This window comes from Passer domesticus, chromosome Z (assembly GCF_036417665.1).
Source record: "Passer domesticus isolate bPasDom1 chromosome Z, bPasDom1.hap1, whole genome shotgun sequence".
NCBI classification, from domain to species: domain Eukaryota; kingdom Metazoa; phylum Chordata; class Aves; order Passeriformes; family Passeridae; genus Passer; species Passer domesticus.
In genome coordinates, this window is record NC_087512.1 from 81,458,971 (window position 1) to 81,475,348 (window position 16,378).

The 16,378-nt window shown below is 45.0% G+C and overlaps 1 protein-coding gene across 1 annotated transcript; it reads right to left on the reverse strand.

The window, feature by feature from the left end:
- Nucleotides 1-498: 498 nt before the first annotated feature.
- Nucleotides 499-15,641, reverse strand: LOC135290254 (V-type proton ATPase subunit S1-like protein). The gene is made up of 7 exons (XM_064404155.1): nucleotides 15,482-15,641; nucleotides 9,881-9,921; nucleotides 9,006-9,067; nucleotides 6,619-6,866; nucleotides 3,793-3,843; nucleotides 2,731-2,974; nucleotides 499-1,130 (listed from the first exon to the last, which is right to left on the reverse strand). Exons 1-7 carry the CDS (start codon nucleotides 15,568-15,570, stop codon nucleotides 828-830), a joined length of 1,038 nt encoding a protein of 345 aa, XP_064260225.1. The 5' UTR covers nucleotides 15,571-15,641; the 3' UTR covers nucleotides 499-827.
- Nucleotides 15,642-16,378: the final 737 nt, after the last annotated feature.

Genomic DNA, 16,378 nt, shown 5'->3' on the forward strand with positions numbered 1-16,378 from the left:
TTTAGATACATATATATTTTTTTTTTTTAAATTTTTTTTTTTCCATCTGGCATTCTCCATTCAGGTAGAAAATCCCGAGGGAGACTGATGGGATTTGGCAGAAAATAAATTTACCTGGAATTACAGGATATAATGCTGATAATCCATCTCCTGGCACGGAGCTGAGCCATGGGGTAAGCCTTTGTCAGCAGATGTCTGGTGTTTTCCCATCAGATCCTCAGGATAAACCCCCAGCTTAGACACAGGAAAGCACCAGGGTGCTGCTGTCCTGCAGCCACTATTTCATCTGTGCAGTGGATAAAAACACACCTTAAGTGGCCCTGAGGATTCCAGAGCAGGAAAAGGAGTTTATGGGGACAAAAAGGAGGGGGTGTGACTTGGGAAATAGAAGGAAAACACATCCTGAGAAAGAAACTGGTGCTGTTTTGTCAGGACACGGAGCAAATATAAAATGAGGGGAAATCTTGCCTTCTGAAAGAATAAGCAAAGAGTTTGGTTTGGTTTTTTTTTTTAACCTTTATTTAATTTCAAAGTGTCCATTACAGATCCTCTCTTCAAGACTTGGTGAGCCGGATGAGGAGCTATGCCTCTATTTTGGCTTTTTGCTACAGGAATAAAGTCCCACAACACGAATATCTCTAATTCACAATGGAATTTTTTTATCTCACCTTCTTTCCCAAGGCATCTTTGAGATGGTTATCAGTGAATAACTGGCTAAACAATCTGTTACCTACTTTTCCTTTCATCAGCTGGCAAAAAAATCTGCACACACTACATACAGCAGTGCCAGCAGAAGAAAACACCTCGTTTCACTGAGACACAGGCTGCTAAATGTAGATGTTACCAAACTGCTGGCTCCTGAGCTCGTAGCACTCATTTCCACTGTTTCTCAGTGGCTCCTTCTCATCCCCCATGTCACTGTCCCTCATCTGTGCAAAGTAGGCAGGAGAAGCTTTGCACTCGTAGTGCCTGTCCAGGGATTTCAGGTGGAGGAGCATGTGCAGGGCATAGGCCAGGACCAGCAGCAGAATCAGGGACATCACCAGCCCCATCAGGATTGCTGGGGAGAGGAAGGATGCACAGTCTCTGGCGTAGGCAAAATGTCCTTCTTGGATGTTAAAACCTTGAATCTACAGAGAGAACAAGAGGGACCGTGTTAAATAAGGTTCTGCTTCATTAATTTGTGTTTCACTACTCCTGGTGGCAGTAAGAATTTCTGATTTAACACCTGCACAAATTTGTGTCTGCCACTGAGAGCTGGAGCTAATGCCCAGAGTTGATCCAGGTCAGTCTTCTGAAGCTGCCAACTCTTCTAATCCCCTCCACTCTGCTCTGCTGCCCAAAGGATTTGCAGCTGAGTTTCAAACAGACCCTTCCACGTTCACTCTTGGTGGCTCAGCAATATTTAATTGCAGGAATGGTGCCTTTCATGTTAACTGTGCATCTCCAGCATCACTTGCTGAGAGTCCCCAGAGTTTTTGCTTCACAAACTCCAACACGAAAAACCAGGAAACATTCTCAAGTGCCTGCCCTAGGACAAGATTTTTCTCACCAGTTCCACACGGGTGGCAGCAAACCAGCCAAACTACAGGAAGCTGCACCCAGCTATGGAAAATATCAACAGGTTTTATTCATAGTTTCAGTTCTAATATGGATTTTAGCACTTTGGCATGCAGGGAATTGACTGTCAGCTCCACTAAATCAGTCCATGGACAATTTTCACACAGTGAGAAAAGGTTTTTCCATTCCTTCTTCAGCTCCTCATGCCCCCTGACTCAGGTATCTAAATGCAAAGCACTCTGGTCCTGCCATCTTAAGCTCCCTCATTGCCAAACACAGAAGAATTGACACTTTCAGAAGATTATTAATCTCATCCTAAAATAAGGGCTTAAGATGGGTCAGGGGAATTATCCAGTGGCTTTAGAGGCAGGCTGGGGTGACTGTAATGAGGGTACAAGGTTAAAATTCCTAGGCATCAAAAGTGAAGTGAGATGAATCCCATGCCTGAGTGGGTGGTGCTATTATTGGTGTTGAGTGAGAGCTCAGCTCAAAACGATGTAATGACAACAAATCAAATTCACTCATCACTAGAGGGAACACAAGCAGAAAGACCACAAAAAGCAGCCTTTAATTTCCTTGGACAGGAAAAGTCTTAGTTTCTATTTTGTGCTCCATGTGATGCCTTGGGATTTTAGCTTTTATGTATTTGTAATCCTGCAGTTCTTTAGTGAATAACTCTAAACTCCACATTCAGTGTCAGCTGCTGCTGTCCCATCCTGGGCAGACACAACAATTCCTCTCCAGGCCTGGAAATCAAGGACAGCTCACTGCCCCAGGGCCCAGAAATGGAAACAAAAGTGAGTTGGGAGGGAGAAAACTGGGGATAAATTACTCCATTACCTGAAACTGTAATTGTTAGATTAACTCGTGATATGCAAATGGACCACATTTATAAAAGTATATATAACTTGCGACCCGCTGTTCATTTTGGGTGTAGGCCTTGGGGGAGGCTTTGTCTGCCCGAAATTTACCTGAAGGCCCTTCAATAAATATAACCACTTGTTATTTTCTTAACTTGGTCTGGTCTGTGTTTTTAGGTAGCCCAAAAAAACATCACAGGTGAGGCACAAGTGCAAACTGTGCGTGGAAGGTTTTACCCTTTCCTTGGAAGGGCGAAACCTCCCCTCAACCTATCCACGGCATCCATCTGTCTGAAACCCATGGCATCACCTGGAAGTCGACGAAGGTGACCTCCCAGAGGTGGGAGAGGTCGTTCTCAGAGCTGGGCACCAGCAGAGCGTGGTATCTGTGCAGGCTGCTGACGTGCTGGCAGTGGAAGGAGAGGGCGGCAGGCGCGTGGATCCCCGTGGCGTTGAACGTCGCCTGCACCGAGTGGTTGTAGAGCAGCTGCAGCCTGTGCAGGCTGAACCAGCTCTGCACGGACAGCTGGTAGTAGCTGGTGGTCAACAAGAGCCTGGGAAGGAGCAGAGAGGAGGAAGGAAGTCAGTGGGAGGATTGCAAGTGGTAAATTCGCGCGTTGAGCGACTCCGCGAGGCTCGCTGGCGTGGGCAGTTTGTATCAGAATTATGTGAGATCTGGCTCCTTCCTTGGAGTCTGGAAAGGGAGGGACAGCTTTCCACAAAGCCCTGGAACAGCTGCCCAGGGAGGGCCTGGAGTGTCCCCGTCTGGAGACATCCCAGCCCCAGATTCTGTGCCACTGCTCCAGGGAATCATGCCCGGGCAGGGGCATTGACCAGATCATCTCCAGACATCCCTTCCAGCCCCAAATATCCTGTGGCTTGAGGTTGCTCCCCATGGCAGCTGGAGCAGTTTGGTTTCTCCCACAAAACAAGAAGAGTATGAGGGGATTTTGCCTAATTACTTGGAAAAATATTAATTCAACACTGGTATTGTACCTCCACCCGGTGAATAGAAAGTCACTTTTCAAGAAATGCTGTTCTCTTCTATCACCAACATAAAGTAGGTCACAGTCTGATGCCCAGACCATACTGAATTATTAAAGTTTAGCTAAAATCTCAGACATGGGACAATTCCACACAAAAGACATGACCCAAACTTCTCCAAGAGTAGAAAATTCAATGTAGGAGGAAAAAATGTCTTCATAAAACAAGTCAGGTGACAGACGTGCTGAATGCAGGTGTTTCAGCTGTACAGGAGTTTCTCTCACATTATTTTTGCTTAAACAAATTCTCTTTCATTCCCCACACAGCTGCATAACACTGCATTTACATTATGTTATTATCTAGTAAGGATGTTATTATATAAACTTACCTGATAACAAGTCCCTTGAGATTGTCAATGTCACCAAACTTCAGGGAAAGCCTAGGTCAAAAAGCAAATTACATCAGGCTAGGAAAAAAAATTCAGAAATCTCCAGACATAAAAGCACGAAAAAAGATTAGGGTCAGTCATACAGGGAATTTTTTGCTCAGTCTATCCTTGAAGTCAGTGGGGAAAAACCTGAAAGGATTAAATCTTCCTCCAGTGAAATATACTCATTCACGTCTTGATTGAGGTTAATTAATGCAATAGATGATTAGGCTGAATATATTCTTCTCACTTACAAGCAATATTTTGCCTCTTCAAACCTGCATGGACATTCTCATTTTTCAAGAAAGACAAAAAGAAAACACCATGGAAGCATGCAGGGTCTGAAAGGCCTTCAAAATTAAAGGTGAGGATTACTGGAGAAAACAAAAGCAAAACAGAAAACCAACAGCAACATTTTTTAAACAAACAAAAATCCAACCAAAGTAAAAAACAGCTAACCCCACAATTTCATAGGTGATCTAGACTTCTTGGGTAACACTGGTCCCCTAAGACTGAATCCAGACCATCCCTTGCTGTATTACAATGGGAAGTCAGAAATAGTTGAGGATTAGACAGAGGCAAATATGCCATTCAAGTAAAAATAAAACAAAAATGCAGCTTGGATTATCATATCTGATACTACTCTCTGTGTTTTGAAACCCTTAATTTTGCCTTAGTTTATTTTCTATTAGGTTAAAATACTTCATAATCAGATTATTTTCAAAGTGTAGGTCAGAAGAGAGGGAGGAATGTTTGTTATCACTTTTTTATCTTTAATATAAGTTCATTCCGTTCTCTACCTCTCCCTGTCAAAAGACTGCTGGATAAATTCACTTGCTGATGATGCAATATTCAACCTGCCTTGTTGAATATTGTGGCACTGGGTTCTTTTTCAATTTCACTTTTAGCTGTCTGGTAACCTCACCAAAATGTCTGTGCACCTTGTGCTCTACAATCACAAAGAGGTAACACCGGCTTTTCATTGAAAAATTTAGATGTGCAGGTGAAATGTTGTGTAGGAGGTAAGTGAAACCGCTGGGTTTGGCCATGTTATTTTTATTGCTCTGTGTGTCATTAGAGATTTAAACTCCCTTTTTGGGGGAGAATCAGTGCTGATGTTCAGTTAGGATTTTTAGGCCTCCCAGAGTGGAATCTGGTGTGAGCCACGAGGCCAGCACACTGCAGAGGGGGAGAGAAGCAATCAGGCACATGGCAGAAGGAAACGAAAAATACCACCTGCCTGGCTAGAACAGCCAGTTTGGAGGATTTTGAATGCAGTGGTGCTCATGTTTAGCTCTCACTCAGGATGAAAAGCATCAAAAGCAAAATTTTGTTGAATGCTTTTCACTCAGTGTGAGAAACACAAAGCAAATCTGATGGATACTGAAGAAATTAATGCCAGGCTGGAGTGCAGAACTCAGGTTTTCAGACGCTTTTATGCCACGTGCAAACCTGTGATAAACCCACTCCTTGTCTGCAGCACCTCAAGGATCACAGCCTGGGATTTGAAGTGACCATCCAAACACAGACCTGCACCCTGTGCAGCACTGCTGGAGATGCCTTGGGATTTTAGTCTTTATATTTTTCATGTATTTGTGATCCTGCAGTTCTTTAGTGCATAACTCCAAACTCCACATTCAGTGTCAGCTGCTGCTGTCCCGTTCTGGGCAGACACAACAATTCCTCTCCAGGCCTGGCAGTCAGGGACACCTCACTGCCCCAGGGCCCAGAAATGGAAACAAAAGTGAGTTGGGGGAGCAAACTGGGGTAAATGACGTCATTAGCTGAAGTTGTAATTGGAACGTTAACCCCTAATATGCAAACGGACCAAACTTATAAAAGTGTGAAAGTCCATGACCTGTTGTTCATTTTGGGTGTAGGCCCTGGGGGGCTTTGTCTACCCAAAATGTACCTGAAGGCCCTTCAATAAATATAACTGCTTTTTGTTTTCTTAATTTTGTCTGGCCTCTGTTTTTAGGTAGCCCCAAAAGCTCATCACTGGCACACACCCCATGAAGGGAAAATTAGTCATGCACAGCACCTGAGCCCCCCATTCAGCACAGGATCCCCTCTCCAACCCCACAAGCAGCTGTGTAAAACAGCTGGAGGTGAAACAGAACAACAGCCCCAAGGGCACTGAGAGCACAGCTGGCTGCCCCAGGAGGGGCTGCACCACTGCAGCCCCTGAATGTGAATGTCCACGCCAGGCTTAAAGTACACAACCCCTGCTGCCCACACTGGCAGGACATTGTCAGGAAATCCTGGGCCTCTGCAAGGGCTGCTCTCCTGATGCTTTGGAGTGGCTGCCTGGAACAGGAGATGGACAAAATTAATATAATAAAGTGGGAATTTATTAATGGCCTTCAAAAGGTGCAGCTCGGGCTGTGAGAAGCCTCCCAGAGGCTGCACCCAAAATGGACAATGGTCACGAGTTTTCCACACAATTATAAGTTTGATCCATTTACATTTCAGGGGTTAATCCTCCAATTCCAGCTTCGGGTAATGAAGTCATTTCCTCCCAGTTTGCTCCCCTCAATTCACTGTTGTTTATACTTTCAGGGCCTGAGGCTGTAGGGTATCCTTGGACCACAGGCCCAGAGGGATTGTGTTGTGTGACCCAAATGTGAAGGCACTAACTAACACTCTATATGGAGATAGAGTTATACCTTAAAGCAGTGAAGGATTTGAAAACTGTAACAGGTAAAGCCTTGAGGCTGCACTCCCTTATACAGCTCCCAGAGTGTTTGTGTGGGCCCAGCTCCCCCAGCAGAGCAGGATTCCCCTTACATGGCGCTGTCCTCGCTGCAGTTTGAGTCCCCAACATCCACGGTGGCGCGGGCTCCAAACGTCCTCTCCGTCAAATCCAGCTGGGTGTGGTTCTCAAACCTGATCAGGATCCTCCTGGCCCAGAACAGGATGCAGGGGGTGCCATTGACGGTGACATTCAGGGGGCTGAAGTGGCCCTGGGGGAGCCCAGGGTGGCTCCAGGGTGCTCCTTCCCACTGTCCTGCCCTGCTCAGGTTGTAGCTGACCACCTGAGGGACCACACAAGAGATTTCTGCCAGAAGATGTGCATGAAAAATGTGTATTTTGTCACTGGCTTTTTGCCAGTATTAAAATGCATATTGTATTATTAGAAAGTTATGCTATATTCATTTTCTTAAATAGTGTGTTAAATATAGATTTAGGTTATAACATAATGTTAAAATAGAAACTATGCTATGTAGGATTTTTTTTAAGAAAGGAATCACACCAGATAGCAGCCACAGGACACCTAAATCTTTCAGAGAAAGGGAATTCATTGCTCCCTTATCAGCAGAAAACTAACTTCTTCCCACCTCACTCAGACTGGAAGACGGCATGAGGATTGAGAGGAAGAAGTTGACAGTGACCAGACAGAATCCTGTGTTTGAATGGATTTATGCATCATGTGTGAGGTGTATGAATATGCAACAGGCTGTTGTTTTTAAGGGTTAATCCTCTGTCAACGGGGGTCCTTTTTCAGGGTTATTTTGCCCAGAAAGAGGTACCCAGACTGCCCATAAGTCTTTGTTTTTATTGTCTCATATTGTCCTCATCTCAAATGTTCAAATTTTATTACTTTAATTGTATTACTATTTTTATAACCATTTTATTACTATTAAACTTTTTAAAATGTCAAAACAAGTGACTGGCGTTTTCCACAATGTGGTTTTGGAATTACCAGAAATCACAAGCCAGCCCCATGGTGAGGAAGCAGAGGGATTCCTGGCTGTATCCCCTTCCCACCACAGGGATGGCACCTCACAGAGCACCCAGCCCCAGCACAGAAGGTTTCCCTCTCATCTGAAGACTCTCTGGAGCACCTGTAAAAATTTCTTCAGCCCACTGGAAAAGGCTCAGGTTGTGCCAAGGACACAGCCCACCATGCTGGAAGAACACTGGGCAGCTGTCCAGTGAGAGAAATATCTGAGTTTTTACACCTACCTGCAGCCAGCTGGGCTCACCATAGCTTTAATCAGGGAAATAGCTGCTGCAGAATGGGATGGATCAAGTAGGGATCCCTGCTTTCACAAAATCAGCTGCAGGACTAAAACCAGGGATTGCATCTTCCTGTCCTCTGCACACATCAGAGAACTGCCATCCCTTGTAAGCCTAATTTCATAGCCAAATTTCCATTTACAAAAAGACAATTTGCTGCCAAGCAAGACAATTTGACTTAGGGCTCACGAAGAGGTAAAGAATTTAGCTGTCATTCTCAAATTTCACACTCAGATTTCCAGTCACCTCCTCTGTCCTACCCAAACAGGACAGCACACACAACACCTGCATGACTGTTTTTACCATGTCATGATTGCAAGCTCACATTAAAACAGGAAAGATTTCCTGAGCCCCAGTCATAAACAGCATCTTACCAGGCTGCAGAAGGGACACAGTTAAGACCCAAGGCTTGGTCTTGGCTTAAAGAGAGATATTTTTTGTGTGTGTGCTGTGCTGTTTAGATCAGCAAATCATAACTCTCAGCTCAGACCCTGAAAGATCCCTTTTGATACTGGACCTCACATATGGCACAAGGATGTTTTAGGATTAAAATTAATAAGCACTGACAGCAACAAGCTGAAAGCAAGGCAAGATCATGGTCAGGAAATGTGCTGAGTGGCTAGGAGTGTATTTTTAAAAATGACAGGGCTGTCTCCTCAGAAGTCCATGTGAGAGAGATTTATTCAACATGTTACTGACACTGGAATGCATCACTTTTGGTAAGAAAGCCTTTTATGCTCAGTTTTTGACAAGACCTACAGCCTGGTCACAGATAAAAAGTTCCCACTAAAAATCTGAAGTTGTGCTTCAGCTGTTCCTTCAGGACCAGCTGATATGAGAACAAGAAATCTTGTGAAATCCCATTGCACAGAACATAGATATCAGGATTTTGTCCCAAACCCATGGCCAGCCAGCACCAGCAGCAGCACCTGAGGTGTCACTGCAGCCCTCAGAAAAACTGAGAATATTTGTACAAGTGGTGGGGCAGAACTGCACCACAATGTTTTACATGGTTTTGTTGACTGTTTCTAAACAAAGTAAATACAATTTAATTTAAATTTGTACAAATACAATTTAATTCAGCAATGTAATTGAATTGAAAGACCTAAACGTGCTGTGACAGGAGTTCACAGACCCAGCCCTCCAGGAATTACCTGTGCAATTGCCTCTTGGTTGGCATTAAACTTTGGCTTCACACCACCACTGTAGTGCTGGCCTGCAGAAGGAGGAGTGTTATTTCATTATTAGCATATTTCAAACACCAATTTATAAAAACACACATTTATAAAAACACACATTTATAAAAACACACATCTATAAATTTGTGCACTTTCCTCTGTAATCAATAATTATCTCTGCACAAAATGTGTATGTCAGAATTACTGCTTTTGCCTTGGAAAATACTTGACTTGCAGCAAATACTGCCTTCACTACCTGTATTTTCTAATTTGCCTTTCTTGTTCACCACAGTTCCTCTTGTTCTCATTGGACACCTTGACACCCTCACTGGGAGGAACTCCAGTGCCCCAAAATTACAGGATTCAGTCTATATCTGTATTTATTCATCTCAAACACATTAAAAGCTGCTTTTTTATTCATGCAGCAAATTCATCAAAGGGTATGTGCTGAATTGCCTGGCAAAATTGTGACAACTGTGCTGGGAACTTTCTCCCTGCACTGCCAGAGACAGGAAGCTGTGACAAATGTCCTGACATCCCAACTCCTCCTTGCCAGGAGGGTGAAATTTCACAAGCACAGATCATTCCATGGGCACTCTCACAGTTCCATCCTTCAAGCACTTAACTCGGTTTTCATTTGGTTTAGAAAAAGGTGCAGGCTTTTTCCTTCCACGTTCTCACTGCATCTTGGAGTAAATTATCATTTTAACAGGAAAGTCCTTTAAAGGGTATTTTTAAAGACGGTTATGCTTTAACAAAACATATGACAGAAGAGTCTCCAACATCTGGGAATTAAATCTTCTACACTAACAGCACCAGCATCCAGGGATTCAGCCCCCTGAAAGCCTTACCAGTTCTCTGGAGAGAATCTTGATCTGAAAATTCATGTGAACTAGGAGAGAGGAGAAAAATATTTATTGTGCAGCGTCTGAATTCAAAGTCTGCAGCAAGTTCAGTGGGGAGAGCTCCTGCTGCTGCTTCACTCCACAAAACATTCCAAAGGCAGCTCAGGGTCCTTGGCTGGTGAATGCCACAGGAACAGGGCAAACTATCCCAAAGCTGCCATAGCCTGGCTCAAAATGTCTCGTTTTCAGAGATCATTCAGCCCTGACAGGCACTCCCATGTCCCCACCACGCTGTCCCATCCCATGGGATGTCACTTTTGGGCTGGGATCAGAGCCAGTTCCAGTGCACAGGCAGGGGAACCAAGGAGAGCTCAGGGCCACCCTCACTCCTCGGGGAGGATCAGAAGAAATATGTTGGATTTGGAGCAGAAGCAGGGGCTTGGCATGCCTTGGGCACAGATTTACACCACGTGGAGACAGCTCCTGGATGGCTCCAGGCAATAACAAATCCCATGGGTGGCACTGCAGGGCTGGGCTCAGCTGAAGCACATCTCAAGTGACGACTACGAGGCTCGTGGATTTTTCAGCATTTGGTTTTCTTTAGGCATAACTCTTCAGCTGGTGTCAGCACAGCCAGCTTTCCTGAGCTGGAGACTGAGGCCCAGTGGATTCACAAACACCTGAAGAGCAAAAACCAATAAACCACATGGTTTCTGGTTTTCAGGAGCAGAATCCTGCCCCTGAGTCCATGATTTTCCACATTACAGCAGCTTCCTTGGGACTGCATCCCCCTTCAGGGCATGGATTTGCTCCTGTGATGGCCTCTGTGCCCTTCCCAAGGCTTCCATCAGAATTCCCAGCTGAGCACCAGCCCACCTGCACACCCTGCCCTCCACTGCACAGGGAAATGCACTTCCATCTGCCTCCCTTGCCCCATTTATTACCAGCTTTCCAAACCTCCCCAGCAGAAAAAAAAAATGTGTGTGGATATATTTACATCAAGATTGGCATATAAATATTAGGAATTAGAGCAATTTTCAGTGTTTATGTGCAAATTTCACCATGGGTTGCTGGAATTGCAAAGTCAGGGCTTGGCTCTGCTGGGGAGTGCTTGGACACTTCCCCTGGTGAGTGTCAATGTGTTTGTGGGTCCTAGGACAAGGGAAGAGATTAATCTGACTCCATATTTCTCAGAAGGCTGATATATTATATGTTATGTTATGTTATGTTATGTTATGTTATGTTATGTTATGTTATGTTTGTTATGTTATGTTATGTTATGTTATGTTATGTTATGTTATGTTATGTTATGTTATGTTATGTTATGTTATGTTATGTTGTGTTATGTTGTGTTATATTGTGTTATATTGAGTTATATTGTGTTAGTTATATTGTGTTTGTTATATTGTGTTATGTTATATTTTAAAAGCTATAGTGAAAAGCATAGAGAGAAAGGAATACATCAGAAGGGTAGGAAATGAATGAAAAATAAAAACTCCTGACTGCTCAGAGCCTTGACACAGCTGGACCATGACTGGTGATCAAGTAAAAACAATTCACATGAGACCAATCCCAGATGCACCTGGTGGTGAACAACCTCCAGACCACATTCCACAGCCATTGTTTTATTTATTGTTATTGTTTACATCACAGTTACTGTTCACATTTCTTTTCTGAGGCTGCTCAGCTTCCCAGGAGGAAAATCCTAGGATTTTCATAAAATATCACAGTGAAGGTGGGTTCTGGGCAGGGGGATCTGTGTGACCCAGTGGCACACAAGGAAGGAGTGATCCCAACCTAATTTCCATCACAGCATCCTCAAGGGCAGCCTAGAGCCCATCCTGCCTGCTGCCCAGGCTGAAAGAACTTTTATAAAGATCTTGCATTCAGAAAAGTTCAACTCTGTTCAGCATTTATCTGGCAGGGTTTTTTACATAATAATTTTTATTTATTATAATTTTATGTTATTTACATATGGAGAGGCCAACTTTGTCCTCAGCTGCTGCTCTGAAACCCCAGCGGCTTCAAAAAGCATTTTCAGAGTGGTTCCCCTTTCTCCCAGTGCTTTTTGGGTGCCAGGGTTAGTGTAACCTGGGGACTTCAGGGGGCTTGAGGCTGCTCATGCCAACAGCAACCAGAGGTGGGTGGAAATATTCAGATTTTGACACGCAGGTGACAAAAGATGTGGTTACAATGGACCACAACTTGTTTCCTTGCTTAAGCAAAACCCTCTCTCTGACTGTTTTACAGTTGGGAACACTGGTCTTGTAACTTGGTGTGGCTTTTTTCATCTTTTCCAGCTTTTCCTCATGACAGATCATGCCTTCAGGCTGGAAAAGGTAATTTGGGGGGACATTTTTTTTCATGGTGGTACCAACAAAATCAAGGCATGCCAAAATGGTGTTAATGTCCATTATTTAGTTACACTGACTTTAACTGTACTTAGTTGCAGATATAGATATATAGATATATAGATATATATGCAATATAGATATATATATATGCAATATATATATCTGTTATATATATTATATATATAACAAATATATATATATTGCATATATATATGTATATCTGTTATGGTTATGCTTAGTTTTACTGTTAGCTCCTCTCCATATGCATAATTAAACACTGTATGCATATATGCATAATTGAGCACTCATAGCCATTTACTCCAGCTTGGAAATCACCACGCTGTGGTACCTGCACTAAAACATTGGGGCTGGAAGAAGAATGGTGTAAAACTGTGGAATTCCTCCCATTCCCTGACAGGTTTCCATGCTGTTTGTGCCAGAGGAAAGGTTAATTCTGGTTTTTTTGTGGCTGTCCATTGAGAAAAATGAATCCTGGCTCCTCCACACCCCGCGCAGGCACAGCCACTCTGGAGAGATGTCACATCTCTGCTTTCAGCACGAAGACACTCAGACAGAGATGAGCGTGCACAGCTGCTGAAATATTCATCATTCCATCAGGAATGCAGAGCAGAGGGGCACCCGGGAGCCCCAGCCCGGAGGGAGCTGCCTCCAGCCAGGCCCTCCTGCTAATTAATTACCCCGTTAATTAGCAGTGCTGGCTGCCTGCTCTCGCCCTGCAGAAGGCCAGCAGTGCCAGCAGGAAGGGGAATCCATCACCCCGTGGCACAGCCAGGCTGTGGTTTTCTGGTTTTGGGGCAGATTTGATGTTTTCAGCTCTGTCACCTGCCTCTGACACCCAGCCCCGAGGTGTCACCGGGGTGTGGTCCATGCCACGGCCACCCTGCTGCCAAAACAGCAGTTTTTCTACCCAGAAAGGCCAGCTGGGGAATCCACAGGCAGCAGAGCCCTGTTGTCCTCAGCTGGAGGAAACAAAATGTTTGTATGTGGAAGTAAAAGTATTGAAAGTGAGAAAGGGGAAAATAGCTACATGCTAAAAAAATATGTGTTCCCTTTTGATTATAAAAATGGTAATGACATGTATAAGAGAAAAGAAAGTAGCCAGCACTTGAGCATTCTCCACAGCAAATAATTTCCAGCACTTTGAGTCAGAGACCCTTTTATCAGCCTCTCTTAGTCTGAAATTTCGAATTCATTTGATCACAAGTGGAGTAGGTTTGATGAGCCACATTATCCCCTACCCATTGGTAAACAGCTCTCCCACATGCACATATATTGTATGTTGAATTTACCACACCAAGCATGTCAGGAACCCACATGAAATTGGATTAGCCCTAATAGAAAGCACTGGAATGACTAATCACCATGCAAAACCCAATTAAATGGGATTATAAGCATAAAGAAGTGTAAATTTCCTCTTATCAGATGACATTATCCACCTGCATAAGACAACCAAGCCTGGCTTGTTTGTCTGCAGAAGTTGATAAACACTCCAGCTCCTGAGGCCTTCCATGTGAACAGCATTTTCCCCACTCAAATAACCACAGGAATAATCCTGGCACTCAGCAGGGGTTGAGTGGGGAGGCCACAGGCAGTTTTCATGCCTTGTCCACACTTCTGCTCTTCATATCACTGCTCTGATGAGCTGCACCAGAAGGGAAAATGCACTCTACATCTACAGAAACAGTATTTCTGGTTTTCCATTACTTCAGGGTCATCTCCCTACGACTGATAATCTCCAGCTGCAGAATTCCTCACTGGCTGCTGAACTGGTTGCAGGTAATTTATGGAAATAACGTGTGACCTCTCAAATAAAATTGTGAAAGGTGAGGAGCACCTGAGGCCAATGCACTGCTTGTAGTCCTGGGGACATTCAACATAAAGAATTCCAGTTATTAAGTTATTAAAGCTATAAATGTGTAAGTTTGCAGATGCCAGATTCAAGGAAAGAGCTGGTTCCTTCTAAGAAACATCCTGACAAAAAACATCACTGACTTTTAAATGCCTCTGTGTAAGTTCTATCAGTGAGAAATATCTACAAACCCCACAAGTCTTCTGGTTTTTTAATGTGTGATTTGACACAGGGAGACAGATTTACATAAATACTTCACAAAGCACTGGTTACTGGGGCTGATTTGTAATTAATTAATTGCAAATTAATAAATAATTGCAATTGATTGCAATTAATGGATGTCCAACAGGGTCTGGATCAGAGCAAGATGATACTCAAGCTTCCATTTTTAACACAAAAAGAGGAACTGAGCTCATAAAAAAACTTTTAGCAAATTAACAGTGTGCAGGCACAATCCCACTCCCAATGAGGCAAAATCCCCATTTGATTCACTGGCATCAAGACCATGACTTCTTCTGTTAATATTTATTGCAGTAAAGCTCAGGTAATGCTCCACTGCTTGTTATCTGTCAGATTTTTGGTCTGTTTGAAAGACAAAGTGAAATTATCCTAAGAAGAGCAGTAAGAAATCCGAGAGCTGGCAGAGGAGAGCAGCAAGTAAGCTATTTAATGAAAACATATTGTAGTATTTATCAGTAACTGGCTACCAGATCTCTTAATACAAGCTTAGGCAAATCACCACGTGTCCTTCTTGCCTCGAATGCACAGATTTCACTGACAGCTGCGACCTTCCTCAGCATGTTTGTTCTGTGGTTTTGTGTCTGGTTTTGGTGACTTTGGGCATCATTCCACTCAGGCTGTTTTCACTTTCTCTTTTTTTCTCTTCACTTTTTTTTTTGCTTGGCTCTACAAAGTCCCCTCTTCCCCCTGCTATGATCTGGGCTCACTGTGTTCCATTAGAGAGTGAAACAGCACGACTAATAATAAACCCAAATCTCCAGTAATTTTTTTTTTAAGTTTCATACTCACTTGCAATATTGAATTCACGCTTCAAATGCTCCACACAAGCAGAATATTTTCGTGCCTGAGTTTCTTGGAGCAGTTTTCACACCCTTGCTGTTATGCTATTTATAACTCCCTTTTCCCAGGGACCGGGGAAAAATCAGTGTGAGAGTCAATGAAACAAAATCAAAATTAGGGCGGTTTGCACGGAAAACACCGGATTTTAAACAACGGCCACAAAATTGCTGCAAAGTTACCTCTCTAACGCACCGCCTGCTTCAAAATAATTAATTTCTGCATTAGCCCGGGGTGTTCTCAAAGCTGGAAAGGAAACGCGGCACGGACGGCAGCGGTGACAGCGCGGTGCGCCCGGGTACCGACCTGTTCCCGGCGGGGCTTTTCTCCCGGGAGCCGCCGAGCCCGGCGCAGGACAGCAGCAGCAGCAGCCGCAGGGCAGAATTCCCGTCCATGGGAAGGCGAGCAGCCCCTCCACGCCCGGCACATCGGCGCGCTCCGGGCTCCGGGGGCGGGACAGCAGCGGGGGCGGCGGCGGCGGGCGGAGCCGCGGCTCCATCCCTGCCTCATCCCCGCTCCATCCCTGCCTCATCCCCGATCTATCCCCACCTCCATCCCCGCTCCATCCCCGGCACCATCCCCGGCTCCATCTTCAGCTCCATCTCTGCTCCATCCCCTCTCCATCCCTGCTCCATCCCCAGCTCCATTCCTGCCTCCATCCCCAGCTCCATCCCCTGCCTCATCCCCGGCTCCATCCCCAGCTCCATCCCTGCTCCATCCCTGGCTCCATCTCCTCTCCATCCCCGCTCCATCCCCTCTCCATTCCCACTCCATCCCCGGCTCCATCATCGGTTCAATCCCCGTTCCATCCCTGCCTCATCTCGGCTCCATCCCCGCTCCATCCCTGCCTCATCCCCGCTCCATCCCCGCTCCATCCCTGCTCCATCCCTGCCTCATCCCGGCTCCATCCCCGCTCCATCCCCGCTCCATCCCTGCCTCATCCCCGCTCCACCCCTGCCCCATCCCTGCTCCATCCCCGCTCCATCCCTGCTCCATCCCTGCCTCATCCCCGCTCCATCCCTGCTCCATCCCCGCTCCATCCCCGGCACCATCCCCGGCTCCATCTTCAGCTCCATCTCTGCTCCATCCCTGCTCCATCCCCAGCTCCATCCCTGCCCCATCCCAAATCCATCCCCGCTCCATCCCTGCCTCATCCCGGCTCCATCCCTGTTCCATCCCTGCTCCATCCCTGCCGCATCTCGA